This window comes from Dunckerocampus dactyliophorus, chromosome 13 (assembly GCF_027744805.1).
Source record: "Dunckerocampus dactyliophorus isolate RoL2022-P2 chromosome 13, RoL_Ddac_1.1, whole genome shotgun sequence".
Lineage (NCBI taxonomy): Eukaryota > Metazoa > Chordata > Actinopteri > Syngnathiformes > Syngnathidae > Dunckerocampus > Dunckerocampus dactyliophorus.
The window spans coordinates 21,549,309-21,568,904 of NC_072831.1; the positions used below are offsets into that span (position 1 = coordinate 21,549,309).

A 19,596-nucleotide genomic window follows, 5' to 3' on the forward strand; every position below is an offset into this window, starting at 1 on the left:
GGTAGTCCTCCATTGACAAAGACACCATAGGGCAATGCTTCTCAAACCAAATAGCGGGGCGGACCCCCTGGGGGATTACGGTGTGATGTTGGGGGTGGGGTGGGGTATGGCATCAATTTCGCAAAGGTTGGCAGGTCTGTTAGTGTCTTGATTCATGCTTGAATGTCTTTGGGAACAGTAAAGGTAAAAGCCACCTTAAATGTTAATTTATCCCTTTTCATCCATTATTAATATCAGGGTTATCCATTGTGTGGTCCGGGTCCGGCTGTTTTTTTATTGGCCCGTGACACATTCTAAAAATATAATTTAACAAGAAAACTAAAAAAACAAAAACAGCAAACATGGAAAAGTCAGCAGTAATTTTACAAAATATAGTGAAAATGTTAAAAGAAAAAATTTGCAATCTAATGAAAAAGTCATAATTTTATGAAAATAATGTGATATTATGAGGAAAAGTAATGTTATTTTAGTAGCATAAAGTGGAGCTAATAAAGAAAAAAGACTTTAAGTCATAATATTATGAGAAACAAGCAAAACAAAATAAAGCTGTACTTTTAGGGAAATCAGGTTGGTGCAAAAAATGAAAATATGGGAATAAAGTCAATATTACGAGAAGAAAATTTGTAAGAAGAAAGTTGAAGTAGTTGTAAAATAATAACAAAAAAAACCCCAGCAGAAATGGAAAACACAGATGTAATTCTATGAGAATAAAGTAAAAATATTAAGAGAAAAAACGAGAAACGAGAAAAAATGTCGCAATTTTATGAAAATAATAATTTCACTTCTGCCACATTTTAGTAGCACAGCAGTAGTTATTAAAGTTGTACTACAAGAAACAAAAAAACTAAATAATGTTGTAATTTTTGGAACATTTGATTGGGGAAAAAGTTTAAATATTATAGGAATGAAGACAATATTACGAGATGAACATTTAATTAAGATTATTTAAAAATAAAGTTTTGGAAATATTTGGATAAAAAAAAAAACAGAAAAAATGGGAAAAAAGGGCAAAGACCGAAGTTCATACTAACAATACACTCTTTCATCTACAGTATATCACAAAGATGAGATGCAGTTTTTTTGTGAAATATATAGAACTTATTAGTTAGGGGTGTCAAAAATAGCGCTTTAATGGTAACTAATTTATTTCATTAGTTAGGTTTAGTGTAACTGTTCAGTGTAATTAATCCATGCGCATCATGGCAAGCCACACCTTTCTGTTATGACGGCAGACGGAGCCACAGTGTCGCGTCCCCACAGTCACACAGAGTCTGACGCTCTTTTTTGACTTTTTTCTGACCTGAGCACATCAACAGCAGTGCAATTCCATCGCCATATACAGTACAGTATGTATCTCCAACCCACAAACACGTCTCTAGTCAGCACGTCCTGGGAACCACACTAGACGACCGCGAGGTGCATTCAAGGACACTTCAAACATCACAACAGCGTCTTTATTATGCGTGTATGGGTGGTCTAAATAAACAGAAAGTCAAACAAACACAGTAAGTGGATATTGTTATCACTCACTAACATATGTCTGACTGCGGAAATACAATTTGCTGCATTTAAATATGCTCGGAAATCCCAGAAGTATGTGGCTCTCGGTGGAAAAAGTTTGGACACCCCTGGTTTATATGCAATTATATGCATTTCAAACTGTTTTCAAACTGCATGTAGAACTATAAATGTAAAACTAATACAAATGTGTGTTGTGACAACATTTGTTGTTTTCTGGAAAGGATGAACTTAATTTACATTTTTTCTAATGGGAAAGGTTGGTTGGAGTCGGACCTTCTGGAGCCAAGGTTCCACTGTATGAGGCATTCAGAAGACGCATTTAAAGACATTTTGTTCTATATAGTCTTCTACACTGGTAACTAGGTGTCAGTACTGTTACATTGATGACACAATAGCCACCACAGGAATTACTGTACAGAAACCAGAATTAAAAATAGGAAAAACAACAATAAACTCTCCCAATGTTAACGTGTGAGTCTAGATTATGTCTTATTTTATCTTATTATGTCTACTATATTGGGTAAACCAGTGTAAAGGTGTTATTTCATGGTTAGAGGACTCTAATAATGTTAAAAACTGTATTTAGAAGAAACAGGTTTTATATGCTCTCAGTACAAAAATATTCAATTTATAAATAATTCACTTATCACGGTCGGGTATGGAACCAATTAACCGCGATAAATGAGGGATTACTGTACGGTATATTTTTGCTCAACCGAATTAAAATTTTGTATTATAACTCACCTGCCAGAGGCTGCAGGTATATCTCGCCAATTGGGTTAATGAAGGAGATTCCATCGCGACCATCAGCTGTGATGTCATCCGTCAATGCAGCATCACCTCCTGTCAAATGAATGGAAAGAAAAGGGTGGTTCATAGCCTTCAATATGCAGTATACTGTATATGGGGGCATTGGACTAGAACATTGTATTTTATGCTGGTCTGCACTTCGTATATTGCTCCAAAATATTGTTTAAATTCCATAGTATTCAGTAAGAATAAAAGAACTGATGAATATTGTCACCTCTGTAACCGCCTCCGCCTCCTCCTGAAGTGCAGGCACCACCTCCGCCTCCAAACCCCCCGTAGGTGGACCAGCCCAGTTTGGACTGGGCCAAAAGACACGCTGCACCCCCCTTGGCACCCTCCACCAAGGACCCGCCAGCCGTAGGGTGAGAGACTGGACTGTCTTTCCAGCCTCCACCTCCACCTTAGACGGACACAGACTTGACATTGTTACATACTAGTAAGTAAAGGTGGCAATGCAATGTTTTTATACACAAATATGAGCAAGGGAAATGCAGTAATCCCCTGTCTCCACATCCCCATAATTCAGGGCTGTCCAAAGTGTGGCCCAAGAGCCATTTCTTTGTTGGCCTGCGGCATTTAAAAAATAAAAAACATTAAAAAAAACATAAAACACCTTGAAGAAAATAACTACATAACTAAAGAATATTACTAAATAAGTAAAACAAACATTAGCAAGGATGATTGAGGCTACACTGAAAAGAACAGGTTTGCCAGGAAAAAGTTGTTCACTATGTAAAAAAATAATAATTGCATATTCAAAAAAAACGTCTATCATCTGCAATTATAATTGACTTTGACAGACCAAAAAAAAAATAATTTTCTAAAATTGTTTTAATTGTAGTTTAGACAATTAAAAAAAAAAACATTAGCAAGGACGATTGAGGCTAGACTGAAAAGAAAAGGTTACAAGAATTTTTTTTTTTACATTTTCGCCATTAAAGAAAATTTAATTGCATATTAAAAAAAACAGTATCTGCAATTATAATTGCCTTTGATAGACCAAAAAACAAATCACATTCACCAGCAATTATCAAACATTTTTTAAAATTGCAGTTGAGAAACATTTTTAAAAGTAAACCATTGTCTACATTTATGTCTGACATTGTAAAATGAAAAACAAAATATATTTATATAGTATATAAATATATATATATACTGTATATATATATATATATAAAATATTTATACAGTATTTGGATAATCAGGAAATCTATTTAAAATTGAGATTGAAAAGAATTACCCCGGCCTGTGTTGTGTATGTATTCAGCTATATTAAACAGTTTAACATACGAGGGGTGTAAAGTTTTAAGCATCGTGTATCAGAAGCGTTGATGCATGGTCAAACCTATGATTTTTTTGAAAGTTCAACCTATTGTAAGTATTCCCGCCAAATTTTAAGATTCTAACATGCTTCTTATATTTTTTGCAGATTTTTGAACAAGCACGGGTCAAGGATTCAGTGAAAAATGGAGAAAACAGAAATTTGTGCAGTGGCTCAGTGTACTCAGTGGCTGCCATGGTAACAATTCACAATTGTGGATTCGAACTTGTTCCCCATCCACCTTATTCGCCAGACCCGGCCCCCTCTGACTATCATCTTTTCCCCCAAATGAAAAAAGCCTTGGCTGGTCGCCATTTTGCCAGTGATGATGATGTCATCGCTGCAGTTGAGGGGTTTCTTGAGTCCCAAATAAAAAGGTTTCTTCTACATCGGGATAAAAGCGCTTCAGCGCCGTTGGAGCAAGTGTTCAGCCCTTTAGGGGGACTATGTTGAAAAAGAAATGATCAAAAAACCCTTATCCCTTTTAGTTTTTCTGATACTTAAAACTTTTAATACACGCCTCGTACATGATCTATGATGATTGGACTGGTTTCAGTGTGTTTTATGAACACAAATCTAAAAAATGTCAAAGTGGCCCCCGCATCAAATGTTTGGACACCCTTTTGTAGTCAAAGGTTAAGGTTGAGAACATGTTTTCACATTTTACAATTACTGTAAGGAATAGCTTCCTGTACCCTTGTATGACACTTAAGAATGTTCCAATGTTTTTTAAGGCATTTAATAAACGTTTTCTGATGGTAACAGCCTCCTCTGGAACTGATCGTTTTGAGTTCCACTGTTTCTTTTAGGAACATTTATAAATCCAAACAAATCAAATGCTAAAGTCTAGTCTTTGTTGTCGACCTTAAAGCAGGCCTCGGGGGCCCTGTAAAAGTTCGAGTGATTTATGGAGTTAAAGATACAGAGGGTTGTTGTGGAGACATGAGTACTCTGCATCCAGCTGCTTTATAGTCTCCAGCAGGCAGACGGTTGCGTATGTCGTATGGTGAAGACGAGTTAAATTAAGAACATCGCAACATGTTTTGCTGAGTGTTTGGCTCCGGTGCCACTTGTCAGCTGTTGTCCGTGTTCCATTTAGCAGATTTAGCAGGTTAAACCGGCACCACAGGCATTCATTGAGACAGGCCGCTTTGACCGGCCAGCAAACTGAGCTCTCTGTGCATGTATGAGACTTAGGATTTATGTTCCCTGCTACTCCATTCAATTATGTTTGCAGGGAAACCTATTTTCATTCTGGTGTAATTAGCAGAATCACATGGCGTCAATGTATAATCGGAAAGTGCACATGGGAGCTTGATAAACACCAATGGGGACTGCTGTTAGATTCACATGTCAATGTTGTTAATGCAGGAAAGTACGCGCACACATTCAGAACAATATGCAAGCCGTAAGTAGTATATTCTGACATCTTTTGCCAGCTGGCAGGACTTCCTTGTTATGAGTAAACGTAAACTGACCGCTGCACAGCTGGGCTCACACACATTAAATCCTAATTCCGTGTAAATATCCAGCCAAGCAGCAACAAGCATGTTCAGGAGATATAGCAAATTTAGGTTGCATGCTGAGGTGCTCAAACTGTTTTATTTCCACGGTTCAAGGAAATGGAACCAACACATGGCACCAATAAGTCAATACATCTGTGCAACTGAAGAAATGTGAGGGCTCCAACTTGAGGCCACTCCATTGCACTCATTTTCCATCTCAAACAACAATTGATCCCAAACTGAGAAAACTGTTGGGAATAAATTAATACAATTTTATGGAACAAATACTAGAATTTAAGTTGTAAATGTAGGTCAGTACTGCAGAGAAGGCCTTGCTGGCCCTGCCTGCACACCACTGTGTTATTATTGTATCTCAGCAGGTGCTGCATTGTATAGCACGCTATGTCTGGAAATGAAAAGCATTACTTGGTACAGAATGAGCAATATTTCATTTCATGTCATATCACGTCCTTAGTAGCTCCAGATGCTGATTCTGGCCTGTATGTATTTTTGTGTACTCCAGTAACTCTTAGCACAAGGAACTAAAATATTAAATCTTGCCAGCATCAAGGCAAAATATTGCAACTTATTAGATTATGCACGTGTACGAACAAGGTAATGAAGTGTCCATTGAGTGCATGGAATTTTGCAAAGGTCACCGCTAGGAAACGAACAATATCATCCAGACCGATCCTATTATCTGCACATCCTGCTGAGTTAGAGCATGCATGCAAAGGGCTGCTTTCAAATAAAGTCTGGGCACACATCTCAATATGCAAAAACTGCAGGTACACATCAAATAAATGACAGCAATTTAGGCTGCATGGCCCAGAAGGAAATCAGTTAGTAGCCTATCTTTGGTGTCACAAGCATTCATAGCTATTGCATCTCATTTATACACCGCAATGTGTGTGTCTTTGCTGTCCTTATTATGTAAAATGTCAGTAATACCACAAATTTGGAGGCTGCTGTGCATAAAAAGGAGCCCCAGTGAAAACCTGATTTGATTTACATTGATTGTACTGCTGGGCCAAGAGGAATACATGATGGTTAAAGTAATACAAGCAGACATCTGAGCCTGGTCCGCATGGTGGGACATCACCACAGCCTTCCTTCTAAACAAGCACTTGCAGGATCATCATGTCCATACCTGCAGCGCCAGTTCGGCCATCGGTACTGGGGGCTGTGGTGCTGTTCTCAAACTGCTCCAGAGGTATTTGATCCAGACTGGATTCTGGGTCTTCCATGTAAGCGTTTCCTCCTCCACCGGCCGCAATTATCAAGGGAACCAGCACGTCACGCTCCATCTGATAGGACAGTATGTTAGTTTGCTGCACAATCTACAGTAATACGATGCAATACAAGAGCTGTATCATTATATATAAGACAGTGTCAGAGAGGTATTCATTTAACAATATGTTTATTATTGTGGTGTGCAGCGATGTACAGTAGAACTGCACTTCACCCCAAATGATTATTGTTAAATATACAGTATTTATGCCCTGTCATGTAGCTAAATAAAGTCATTAGAAACAGCGCTCAGTGCAAGGGATGCATTACAACCACAATAGTTTGTTTGTGTAGCACACGATGTAAAAAATTGCTTTCCAACCATCAATCTTTTTAACAATCTTATTAAATTCTTCACGCAAATTAGCAGAAGGCGTTACTATATATGTAATGACCTTAAAGATGTAGGTAGCTCCTCCTCCACCGCCTCCTCCGCCAGCCCACTCCTCCCCCTGGTGTCCATCTTCAATCACAGAAGACTCTCCAAGGCAAATCTTCTGGGATTGGGAATTTCTCTGCACCGAAATGTGAGAAAGAAAGTCAAACCCCACACAAACATGAGTCAAATTAGGGAAAGCATTTATTTCAATCGGGGTCATCCTCTTGACTTTTGAACACTCTCTGGCAAATCCAGGAGATCAAATATATTCATTCATTTGGTCCTTGTGCTTGCCGTACTCACTCCCGGGCATGCATCCTCTCCTTGATGGCCCACTAAGATGTAAAGTAAATCTCCTTTCTCCAGAGGGAACACAGCTGATATGAAAATGCCGTGGTTGCGTTTGTTGTGGTTTTTGGCTCCTTTCCCTCCTGCAGCCCCGTAGGCGGAGATCCTGAACAAGCAAGGGGATGATGGATCACACACAGACATTAAATGCTTACTGCTGGGAATTCTCAGCAATCCTCTCAGGGGCCATAAAATTAGGTACACACACAAAAGCTGTATCAAAAATTATGCTTTTACAAAAACAATCACGGTCATTTATGAGGTATTACTTTATGAATGTTACCATAACTGCTCTAATTATAGCCGGGGTGTTTTTTTCACCTAAAGAAAACACATCTCATTCAACATAAGTCGCAACATTTTTACATGTTTGTCTATCTGCTTCACTGATAATATTTTTTTTTTAATCAAGCTTTGAAATTTCGCACTTTGTTCGGTGGTCATTGAACGCACCAATTAGTCGTTTGCCATAGTGTGCTGTGACTGGTTACAACATGACTCCAATTCCGTCTGTCCACCGATCGTCTAACATCATCAATTATAATTCTCAGAAATTGGAGGAGAACAGGGGTGTCACGAGATGAGACCATGTGCAAGACTGGGTGTACGAGACGAGACGAGTGCCCACGAGACGTTTTTTTCTGAACGAGAAATTTTGTCATGTTTTAATCTCGCGGGATCGTGTGACAAGAGATCTGGTGACACCTCTAGAGGAGAAGGTCAAGGTCAAGCTAGGAGGAAGGTTTGGAGGGGCGGGAGGGGCGTGTCAAAAATTGACATTTTTCGCCATTCCCTTGTAAGGTGACCCGTCTTGCACAGTACAGCGGCAACAGAACCAATGTTGTAATAGTGCTCACTGTTGTACCACTGCTTAGCCAGCATTAATACCGCTGATGAGTTCAGCAAGTGTAACACCCATGAAAAGCGCAACTAACCCTTTAAAACGCATGCAGAGGTAAACAAGCTGTTGCATGGTGACCACTCACGATACTTCAAATGCCGCTCATGCCATCTTGTGGAGTTGATTAAAAAAATTACGTCAGGAGGTTGCTTACAGCCACAGCCGTCGATGCCAATTTTTATTGATGCCGTGTTAATTTGCATGTTCTCCACATGTTCACGTGCGTGGGTTTTCTGCAGGTACTCTGATTTCCTCCCATATTCCAAAAACATGTTAGGTTAATTGGCGACTCCAAATTGTCCATATGATTGTCTGTATGTGCCCTGCGATTGGCTGGCGACCAGTGCAGGGTGCACCCCACCCAAAGTCAGTACCCCCGCGACCCTAATGAGGATAAGCGGCATAGGAAATGTATCGATGGATTATTATCATCATCATTATGGTACTCCATATATTCATCTTCTCATGTAGCAGGATAACCCAAATATTAGAAACATCTCTCAGTACGAGGGGGATGGATATAGTTTTCCATATTAGAAGTTAAGTGAGAATACATTTCTAGTTAGCTCCACTTATATTGTGTGAGAAAAACACTGAGCTTCTTGCGCAGCGTTGTGGTTGTGTAAAAGCACAATCCTGTCTGCCATGTTTAGCAGTGTCAGGTTCAGGCACAGGATGTACTCTGTTGCCTTCAGTAACGTTCATTGTGGTGACCTATGGTAACCTGATACTGAGAGCACATCACTCAGAACTGCCATTTGTCCCTTTAAATCCACACACACATGTTGCAGGACAAACGTAACCCTGCTACATGAGAATAAAGCACCACGTCACGTACTGGTATCTGTTGGTGGCAGGGACCTTCCACATTTGGACTCCTTTCAAGGGCCCTTCCTTCCCCACAATCACGCTGACATTTTTGTTCCTGTAGGTACTGTCACACTGGGCCTGGGTTGGCCCGTAGGGTCCGCTCGCGCCACATGAGTTAAAAAACCAGGTCATCAGAGACACCTCTAGAAGACAAAGAGACAAAAAAAAGTCCTGTTCTGTGAGTTTCACTGCAGGATCCACCTGGAACATGAGAATGGATTAACAACCATTGCTCAGGTGTTTCTGGTGGCTTTGGACAGCATGATTAAACAATCCGTTACATTCTAATAAGATTTGCCATTCATAATGGATTAAAAAATGACACAGCAAAGGAGCAGCAGAAATTCACCTGATGATGAAGGCTCTGCGAGGGGGCTAAAGAAATCCCTCAGGTCAGACATGGGCAGGAAAGAGTTGAGATCTGAGAAGGGACACAAAGGAATGTGGTGTAAAGTGGTGGAGAATGACTGGTTGAATCAACGTTTGAAAGAAAATGGGAACATTAAACTTAACGAATGACTTAACCTTTGAAGCCAGAAGGGAAAAAATATTAAAAACAACTCTCTGTATGATACAGTGCAGTTCTACACCACTGTCAACTCACGCACCAATTACAATGCAGCTCTTCCACCGGGTGTTATTACACATATTTGCAAGTATAACTAATATTGTGGCCATTAAACCTTCTCAGGCAATGGCCAATGATTGAAAAACAAAGCCTGAAGTTCTGTTGTATGGGCCACTATCAGCAGTTAGTGGTCAAGTGATTAAAATGTCTATGAATCTCACCTGTATCAAAGCAGGTGGCACCTATTGCGATGTCATCCAGGGCAACATCAGCATTGGAGCCTTGGAACCAAACAGCTGTCACCTTAACACTGAACCTGCAAAGAAAGACATCATTTTTGTGGGTTTATTGATAAGAGTGGAGCAAAATATGATATATGCTGTAAGTACTCATGATGAAGTCCAGTCAAGAGCAGGACAACATCTTCCCAGTCATCCTTTGAAGGACTCTTTCTCTCCCAAACCAGATGTCCAGAGGTGGTCCCGTTCTCCTCTAAAGTCACTGACAAGGAGCCATTGAAGCGCCCAAACAGGTAAAAAGAAAAACGCATCTGTACAAATACATGCAAGGAAGGAGTTAGCATCAGGTCAATAATTAAGTTTATTCCCACAGGAGTGATCTTACCTGGCAAGTCTTATTGGAGACAGGAGGAGGGAAAACGTGGCTGTGAACAGATGCCTCTTGCACAAAATTTCTCTGTCTTATCTCCAGGAACAAGAAGTGTCCTGTGCACAGCAGCAAAGTTTATTGTGTTATACCATCTCATCACTTTTACCGTATATTTGGTATTCAAGATTTCCTTATCTGCAAAACTAATTTTTAATAATGCTATAACAGTAATACATGTCCCTGGAGCCTGTTTATGAGCACCAAGCATCCCTTTTAAAAGAAGATGCACTTAAACGGTTGTTTTTGAAGTTCCAGGTTTTCATGTCATGAAGGAAAAACCTCCTTCCTTGTGCACATGATACCACCTCTGACCCGTCCCTGGCTAGCTAAGACCGTCACTTCACAGAGAGTAGCTTTGTAAAAACTAAAAAGCAGGCTTCGCTACACATTTAAAAATACATCATGGAGCCAACCAACCGCCAGTCAGCTACAGCTACCCGCCTGTGAGCTACAGTTTGATCATTTTGTTTTGTAAATAGGCTAACCTAGAATGTGAGTGTAATGTTAGCACTGTTGCACAAAAAGCTAGGTGAATACAAATTCTAACACTTATACTTACTCAACACTTACTCAAATTCTTAGCACTTATAAAATGTCTAAATTCCAGCATCCAGGCTAGATTACATTATTTAGGGAACTCTTAGACTTTTTAAAAATATTTTTTAAAAAATAATATAATATGAGACCTTCAACATGTCCCTTGGACATAAAGGTATTACCTGGAGTACTCTTCAGGGTGAGACCCTGCATGTCTTCTTTCTGTAGCAGCTCATCCCCGGCCACCCTCCTCCAGGCAGAGTGCTGCTTGGACACCGACCAAGCACAAGCATCCTGCTCAAATGAGCAGTGTGAGCCAAATGGAAGTGCACCTGAGGAAGACAGCAGGATTGTTGTCAGAAAACCCCAGCTGGTACTACTACCATCTCATCCCTCGGAATCTTAATTTCCCAATGTTGGGAGATGGTTGTGAATTTAGAATTAGGACATGTGCAATGCTTCAAAAAGGCTTTGTTATTGATATGTAGAGTTATTATGATCTTGCCTAGATACAAAACCACAGTGGATTTGAAATAAAACATCATCTCATTGGAAAGACACTGCTTGTCATCCAGAATTTTCACATAAGTGGGAGCTGATCCTTGGGTGGAAATGATCCAAAACCAAAATCTGAAGACAAGTTCAAGCTTAAGACGTTCATACTATTAAAAAATAGCTTCCTGCACATCGTCTGTGGTATATGTAGTCCCTCGGCTGTCGGAATGATCTGAAGCTTCTGATCAAAGGAAGAACATTTTAACAAGGATCATCAACAGGTCATGAAAATGCATTACTGCCAAATAAATCCTCACCGCAGATCAAACCCTCATCTTCTCCTAAAGGGCAATCTGTGTGGAAATCGCACAATTGCTTTTGGTCGATGTAATATTCAGAGTTTTCACAGTAGAAATTATCGCCACAGTCCACATCTGGTTTGATCACTTCATCCTCTTTATCTGAGCAAGAAGAGAAAACAGAAATGATGTAACCCTCCGATGGCAGTCAGAGGATGAAACTAATCCACTGACTTTGTCTGTCTGCTATGTATGGTCAAATGTGAGGGAAGTTCCACACGAAACATTTTCAACTCACCTGTTTCACAATCTATGAACTGCAGAGAGTCAAGAGCCACTGTGGCTCCGCCCTCCACACACCCGGTGTAGCTTAGGGTCACCTGGAAGGGCTTGTCCACTTGGCCTATCAAAGTCTCTACAGCTTCCCACTCCGCCCTGCATCAACCAAATTTGATGCGGTTTTAAGGATAGAGCACATTACAGAAAGAACTGCTGTCCCTGTACATTAAAAATACCCTACGGCAGTGGCCCTCAATAGGCGGCCCACAGGCTACATCAGGCCCGCCAAAGCTTTTCGATTGGCTCGCCTTTTTTTTTTTATAATACCATCTGGCCCTCACGGTGTCTGCCGAGAAATATTCTGGCCCTTAGACAAATGTAATGGAAGACCTGCCCGAAGGAAAGGAAAACTCCCAGGTAATGGGAAGAAACCTTGAAAAGAAACATGACTACATGCGGGGCGGCCATCCGCCTCAACAAATTGGATTGTGAGAGAGAGAGTTACTAAACTGTTACTAGTAATACTAATATAAGTCCATGTCTACACGAATACGGATATTGTAAAAACTCATATTTTCTATGCATTTTGGCATCTCCTCCACACGCAAACATAGGTTTTTGGCCTAACAAACTCTGGAGTGGAGATTGTGTGTTTTTTGGTTTGTGCCTTGAGAAATGTGCAACATGAACAGCACATGAAGTTATTGACTTAGGAATTATTCATTTGTGTGTGCCTTATAATACGACTAAAAAAACATGATTTTTCCTGGGCTCTGTGTAAGCGAGCGCAAACTTTGAAGATAATGTACACATTGTGCCTCTGATATCTCACAATATTGTAGCGTGGCTGGAGTGCTCCCGGGTTCCCAGCATAAACAGTGCTTGCTGTAAATAGTTGTTAGATTTGTATGTTGAGCACTACATTACGTTGTTGCTTGTCATTTCCAGTCGCATTAGTATGTCCTGTGTGTGTTACTTAGCTGTTGTGTATTAATGTGCTGTGTCGTGCTGTTTCATTGTGTTGTCAAGCGCTCAGTCTGAGTTCAGTTTTGTTATTGCTTGCATAAAAGCGCAACCACCTGACAAGAATCTCAAGGGCCTTTGCCTGTCTCTCTCAATATTAACAAATAGAGGTGATATAACACATGGCCAAGTCAGGGGTGGTTGCTTTTTCAGGCTTCTGATTAGGCAGTATGTGCATGAAAGCCGGTGACTGTGTTCTTATGTGGACAGACATTTTTTTTTTAACTCCATTCGTGTGGATAGAGAGTTTTTTGACACCGGAGTCAGGCAACTGTCAGAGTTTGTGTGACCAAAACCTAAGTTGCCATTTTTCTTTGGGCAAGGAGAGTAAGAATGTATCCTGCCACACAATGTGCAAAAAGCTGCTAACAAGTGGGGCAAATCTGGCACCACATGCTCAAAGTTGTTATTATTGCATTACATGCTGCTTGCTGACAGGAATTTGATAATCAGGATAGATTTCCAGTAAAACATACTGGAATAGTCACAACATGACGTAGTATGCCTCTTGCTGCTTGGAAGAAAAATCATGATATTGTAGATTTTGTTCATGGGCGCTTGCTGTAAGGATTTAGAAAACACAGATTTTATTAGGGATATTTCCAATAAAACTTGTGTGAATAGTCATGACAATGTTGTGCCTACTGAACTCAGAAAGAAGCAAAAATAGTGCTAATAAAGATACATGTAGGAGTCTGGTGTCCAAATATAAATTAAAAGTAATCTCAAGAAATCAAGTGTCAAGGATTGGTACTTGCTATCGCCTCCTTGTGTACTGAATGACATGGAATTTTATAATTATTACGCCACGTTTGTGCGAAGAAGAGCACATACTGTGCAGTTTATATGCTACAACGTGATACATCCTTAATCTAGACCCACACAAGGTAGCACTGGGTGCATCTGTCTGCGTAGCACACAGGCATTGCAGAGTCTATTAGTGCAAAGACACCACCCACGCTGTCATACCACCTTATTGCATATGCCCACCCATCCTTCTTCTGTCCTGAGAGATTATATAAATTCACATCCAGAGTCTACGTCAGGAGACACGGATGCTTTTAGTTCCACGAGAGACGGCTGCACGTCTGTATTAAATCAAGAGCAAATACCTGTCCTTGTATTCCCAAACAATACACCTGGGACTGTTTGCCCATATGCCATTTTGTTCCACAAATCGTCTTGGATGTTTTTCATATAGTTTAGAACCACTGAAGTAAAAGGTATCATTCTGTGTGGTCTCGTTTGGCCTCGTTCACTGCATTAAAGCCAAACTTTTTTCCTCTTGATAGGGTGGACATCAAATTGCAAAGCACTTCAATCACAATAGATGTAGGCATGGACGGCAAAGTAAGTCACTCCATTGTTACCTGCCTGCATGAATCACGGTATATTTATTATTTTTACAGCGCAAATTTGCTAATAATAACTACTGCAAGTGCCGTGGGAAGTTCACAATCAGATGGCTGATTGTCTTTCTTACATTTGTGAAGTGTGCAACAACAAAAATGGATTTGGGACAGCACTACACGGTGAACATGGAACTAAGTATGTTTATGTTTCTTATGTTCTTATTCTTGTTCTTTCTTGTGTTTTCCTTTCTTTTCTTGGGAGAATGAACAGAATAAGATTTTCATTGCATAGTATAACTGCTGTTTTACCATGCACATGACAATAAAACTCTCTTGAATCTTGAATCTTGAAGTACACAGTGTACACAGGATACCTATTAATGTGTACTGACAGAAGTACAGTCGTCCTTCGTTTGCATTGGACCATGCATTGGACCTTGACCATGCATTGTGAAGGTAATGTAATGTAAGGCAATGTCTCATCAATGTAACATTACTGACACCTAGTGACCCGAATATTACACATGACTTGTCTTTCAATAATTTTTTACTAATAATAAGCCAAACAGCAATCATTTATTAATTAATTTTGGAAAACCCACGATAGAGTAAGCGAGAGATGTTCGAACCACGATGTTGCGAGGGATGACTGCATTCCATTTGAGACTCAGCCTTTTTTGTCTGTGTGACTTCCTGCTCGCAAGACAAGTGTAAACAAGAGAGTTTTGAGGGATTTTAGCCTATTTGCTTCCTGATTATTATTCTTTTATGCAAATGCACAAAAGCAAATACTCATGACATGTTTGGTGGACGTTTGCTGACCTGATGTCCTTTCGTCTCTCAGGCCGGACAGCGATGACATCAGCGAATGAACTTGAGTGCAGCGGCTTGATCAGGACCAAGAGGTCCCCCGCTGTTGGTGATGTCTCATACAGAGCCAGACGCAAAACACACTGGTGCTCACTTCTGTGTATGATTGGGCTGGTTAAATGGTACTCACAACTCCCTGAAGCTTTGGAACCCGGGGAGGGGCTTAGAAGAAGAAATAGACCTTCAAGAAAAAAAAGATGAGTTGTTTCTTACTTGAATGTTTTATAGCTGTGTCATACATTTTTTTGCTCCATGCTTCAAAGAAACATACCAGATATGGATATCAAAAATGAAGGGAACACAGAGAAAGATCCTTTTTTTTTTTTTTTAAACTGCATCTGAAGATCTTTCCCTATGAATATTTAATGCCTACAAGAACATGAGCACGGACTGTGTGAGTCTCTCACCATCAGAGCTCCCTTCCGAGTGGTCCGCCTCAGGCTTGGAACCTGCCTGCTGCTCTCTCCCCGGTTGCTGTGCAGACACCACCGACCAGTCACTTTGGTCGCTGTGATTTGATAAAGTCCAGAGGCACGGTGTCTCAAAATTACAGGAGGAAACTGCGAGACATGACGCATGTGTGATTCACTATCATGGTCAAAATATGTTGGGAGAGTAATTCAAAACCAAACTGGATCTCATTAGGGGAAATGCAGTAATTAATGGAAGTGTTTATCTTCAAGGCAAAACCCACAGAATGTTGATTACGGGTATTATTACCACATCCCGCATTCATTTAACATGTCTGTAACATGTTACAGACATGTTGAATTTCAGGAAGAGTACAATAAGGCTGTTCACATCGGTGACTGAGAAGAAAAAAAGAGACCCTGTTGTGAAAGTGAAACAAATGAGATGAGGCCATGCAGGGAGATTACCATGTGCTTGAGTCATTTCATTAAGAAAATAACTTTACGGCAAGCCGTTTTCCTTGGAACATACAGCGGAAGCTCGGCTAGTGTCCACCCCGATTAGTGTGTTTTTTGGTGAACATCGAAAATGTATGCCACAATATTCCCTTGGTTTGCGTGTATTCTCCGGTTAGCGTACAATATGTCACATGTCTTACTGTGTTATTAATACACTGCGTGAGTCCATCTCTATTCCTCTCTTTTTTTTTATCAGAAAACGTCCTTCCTTATTAGCATCCTGTTAGCTAGCGAACAAAATGGCAATTGGACGTTACGTTGCCCATCTATGATGTCATCAGCGGTTGACTCTCAAAAATGTTAACACAAAAAACGTTTTTATAGTTTTAGAATTATAGTTTTACATGCAGAAAGCAATTCCGAATCCATATAAATGACGAATGAAAGGGCTAAATGAACATTTAAGTTTGCTTTTACCTTAATTGAAGACTACTGTTCCCAAAGACACGATGCAGCAGCAAGACACCCAACGGACACCATCTTCCTGTTTTGTCATAAGTTATTTCTTGAACTCAATAATGTTTCTCACCTTCTTTATCAAAATACTGCAACTTGCAACATTCTTTGGCTCCATTTTGGGTTACAGTATTGAAATCAGAAACACTACTGAATTCAGGAAACAACTCATGTCAAAACAACAAGGTGGTGGTGGCTGATCTCGCTGCCACATTGTGTCTTTGGGGACAGTCACATCAACAATCACGTCTTCAATACAAGTAAAAGCAACCTTAAATATGAGTATTTATATGCATTTTGAATTGTTTTCTGCATGTAAAACTATAAAAGCGTTTTTTTTGTGTTAACATTTTTGGCTTTCTGAAACAGATTCATTTGATTTGCATTATTTCTTATGGGAAAAAATTGATTCAGTTAGAGTCATACCTTATTGAACGAATTAATGACACTAACCAATGTTCCACTCTATTCTTAAATGGCTTTGGATAAAATCAGGTATGTAACAGACAGGCAGACAGATGGAGGCTCTGTTCTGTTTGGAGTGATAGTGTGTCTGCCCATCATATTGCAGACATACACAGAAAAAACACGTCATGTGACAGCTGCAGGGGAAAGTGGCACTTCAGCCAATTTGGCAAACAGATTCCGTGTGGGGCTAATACAAGCACAAGCTCCATTATTAAACAGTTATCTTAAAAAAATGGAATTCACTTCCCCCTGTCATAATTGAATTACAGTGAATACTTTGTTCACAAAAAGGACCTAAAACAAGTCAGGTTTTTTGTCAAACTGCCTTTTTGCCTACAGCAAAACGCTTGTGTGCAACTTTTGTTCTTTTGGTTACGCTTCCCCCCAGTTTTAGACTGGGTAGTTTTCTATGAATTAAATCTTTTGAAGTGCTTGTTCATTTCTAAATAAAATGGCCCTCTGGCAAGACAACCTGAATTTGGGTAAGCACCAAATTATTCACATTAATACATTTGTCATTGAGCTGAATAAATTATTCTTGGAAAACAAATTGTCACAGAAAACCACAATGTAACCCTTCAGGCATCCTTATCAGTGATGCAGTATACCATAATTGCTGTAATTATAGCCGGGGCTTCTATTTACGGAAACTGCAGCGATAAATGGAGAGAATGTTATTTCCAAATATTTGAAAAGTCATTATAGATAACAGTGTCATTTTTCAACTGTGGAAATGATTTGGAGAGCATCAGAAAGTGGAAAGGAAAACAAAGCTTTCTTTGATCACATGGTCCTTGATTAAATACTGCAAAACACGGCAGCAACAGAGCCAATGTTGTAATAGCAGTTAAGGTGCAAACTGCTCCACCAGCATTAATACCACTGATGTGTTCAAGTGCAACAGGTGAGCAGTGCAACCGACATCTTACAGTGCATGCAGAGGTTGCTAAAAGGTGCGGGATGCTGACCACAGGAATTCATTTTCCAAAAACGACATCAGGAAGTTGCCTGCAGCCAGTTGCCTTTTTTATGTAATACAGGCGTTAATTGGAGCATTATGTTACGTGCCATAAAAGTTGTTTAACTAATAAAAAAAAAAAATCAGGTTCCACAATCAGGTCAGGTCATAGGGGTACGTGAATAAAATGAAAAACAATTAGCACTGAAAACTCACAACTACAAGTGCGTCTGGCACCTGCACAGCGCAAAGAGCACGGAGCAGAAAGCAGGAAGGAGACAGAGCATGATGCTGCTCTGTATGCGTTAGAACTTTCCCCTTCGATTTGGAAGGACTTTAAAATGGAAGAATGCCAATGTCAGACTGGATTAAGCAGGACGATTACATCTGTTTATCAGTGCTCATGTGAAACGTCATCCAAATTTGACCATGCAAAATACAATTCTTTGATGTGGAATGACTTATAAGGTCAAGGTACGTCAGCTTTGGGAACCACTGAACTAACACTGTCTTGTAGTGCGTAATGTCATGTGCAAATCTTACACTGACTGTCGTCTTCTGAGTTGAGGTGATGAGCAAAAAGTGGATCTGACATGCTGTCTTCCAGAAGACTGCCCAGAAGTGCGTGGCAATAGTTGATGACTGAAAAGACACAGAACACACAATCACCACAAATGCTTACATTCTCTTGGATTGTATCCATCATCCTATTCTGAAAAATGTCTCAGGAAGCCTATTAAAATGAAATGTCAAGGTTTGAACATTTTTCACAAAATCTTTCAGAGGTTCTAAGTAGAGCTTCAAAATGTAAAAAAGAATAAATGACAGTGAGACAAAAAAAAAACAGAGTCACCGATTTATTTCAAACAGCCATCACAGTGAAATAGGCTCTTCAAAGTATCAGACAACCGCCTTTACAAGTCAAAAATGTGGATTCGACGTCATTTTCTTTCAGGTATTCACACTGTCATGATCTCCTGATGGACAAAAAAGACAAAAAAGCTTTCTGTCTTTGAATGCGGTCAGATTGCTGAGCTGCATAAGCAACACGTCTCGCAGCGCACCATTGCTGCTGAGGTTGGACGCAGTAAGACAGTCATTTTAAACTTCTTGAAAGATCCTCAGGGGCATTTTTTTAAATTCCATTCCCCTCAGGGTTATGAGGACAAAAAGGTCAAGTGGTAGGCCCAAAAAGATTTAACCAGCCCTGAGCCAAAGGATCCCATTGGCTGTCCGTCAAGACACGAGATGATCCTCGGCCCAAATGAAAGTTGTTACTGGTGCCGAGTGCAGTCTAATAACCATCAGACGTCACCTGCGAGAGAAGGGTCTCAAGAACAAAGGGTCTCAACTCAGATGAGATCAAACGCAACCTTGACAGTCCTGATGGCTTCCAACGTTACTGGCATGACAAGGAGATCCCACCTCATCCCACCTCCACACAGTGGAAGTGACACCATCATGGTCTGGGCTGTCTTTTCCTTCAGTGGAACAATGGCGCTTCAGGTTGTGCAGGGGCGTCAAACGACAGCTTGCTATGTGGAGATTCTCCAGAGCGCATCCCTCATGATTGAAGGCCCCATCTATGTGATAATGACTGGGTTTTTCAACAGGACAACGCTGCAGTTCACAATGCCTGCCTGACAAAAGACTTCCAGAGGAACAACGTCACTCTTTTGGACCATCCTGCGTGTTCCCCCGATCTACTGTAAATCCATTTGAGAACATTTGGGGATGGATGGCAAGGG

At 40.2% G+C, this 19,596-nt stretch overlaps 1 protein-coding gene across 8 annotated transcripts in view; it reads right to left on the minus strand.

Annotated features, from left to right (window-relative positions):
• ltk (leukocyte receptor tyrosine kinase) overlaps positions 1-19,596 on the minus strand; it is a 118,558-nt gene that overhangs the window by 48,387 nt on the left and 50,575 nt on the right. For 5 of the 8 annotated variants that reach the window (XR_008573372.1, XR_008573371.1, XM_054795934.1 and 2 more), the window contains exons 2-17: positions 18,392-18,490; positions 15,445-15,597; positions 14,990-15,218; positions 11,812-11,948; positions 11,532-11,675; positions 10,902-11,051; positions 10,138-10,238; positions 9,903-10,063; positions 9,735-9,829; positions 9,295-9,366; positions 8,914-9,088; positions 7,130-7,280; positions 6,843-6,962; positions 6,308-6,464; positions 2,546-2,731; positions 2,266-2,364 (exon numbers count right to left, since the gene is read on the minus strand). Coding sequence is in view for 6 of the 8 variants with exons in the window: in XM_054795929.1 (XP_054651904.1) it covers positions 2,266-2,364; positions 2,546-2,731; positions 6,308-6,464; positions 6,843-6,962; positions 7,130-7,280; positions 8,914-9,088; positions 9,295-9,366; positions 9,735-9,829; positions 9,903-10,063; positions 10,138-10,238; positions 10,902-11,051; positions 11,532-11,675; positions 11,812-11,948; positions 14,990-15,218; positions 15,445-15,597; positions 18,392-18,490 (2,229 nt within the window). In the remaining 2 variants the exon portion in view is untranslated. The remainder of the gene's footprint in view (positions 1-2,265; positions 2,365-2,545; positions 2,732-6,307; positions 6,465-6,842; positions 6,963-7,129; positions 7,281-8,913; positions 9,089-9,294; positions 9,367-9,734; positions 9,830-9,902; positions 10,064-10,137; positions 10,239-10,901; positions 11,052-11,531; positions 11,676-11,811; positions 11,949-14,989; positions 15,219-15,444; positions 15,598-18,391; positions 18,491-19,596) is intronic. The other 3 variants (XM_054795933.1, XM_054795931.1, XM_054795932.1) reach the window with 1 other exon arrangement.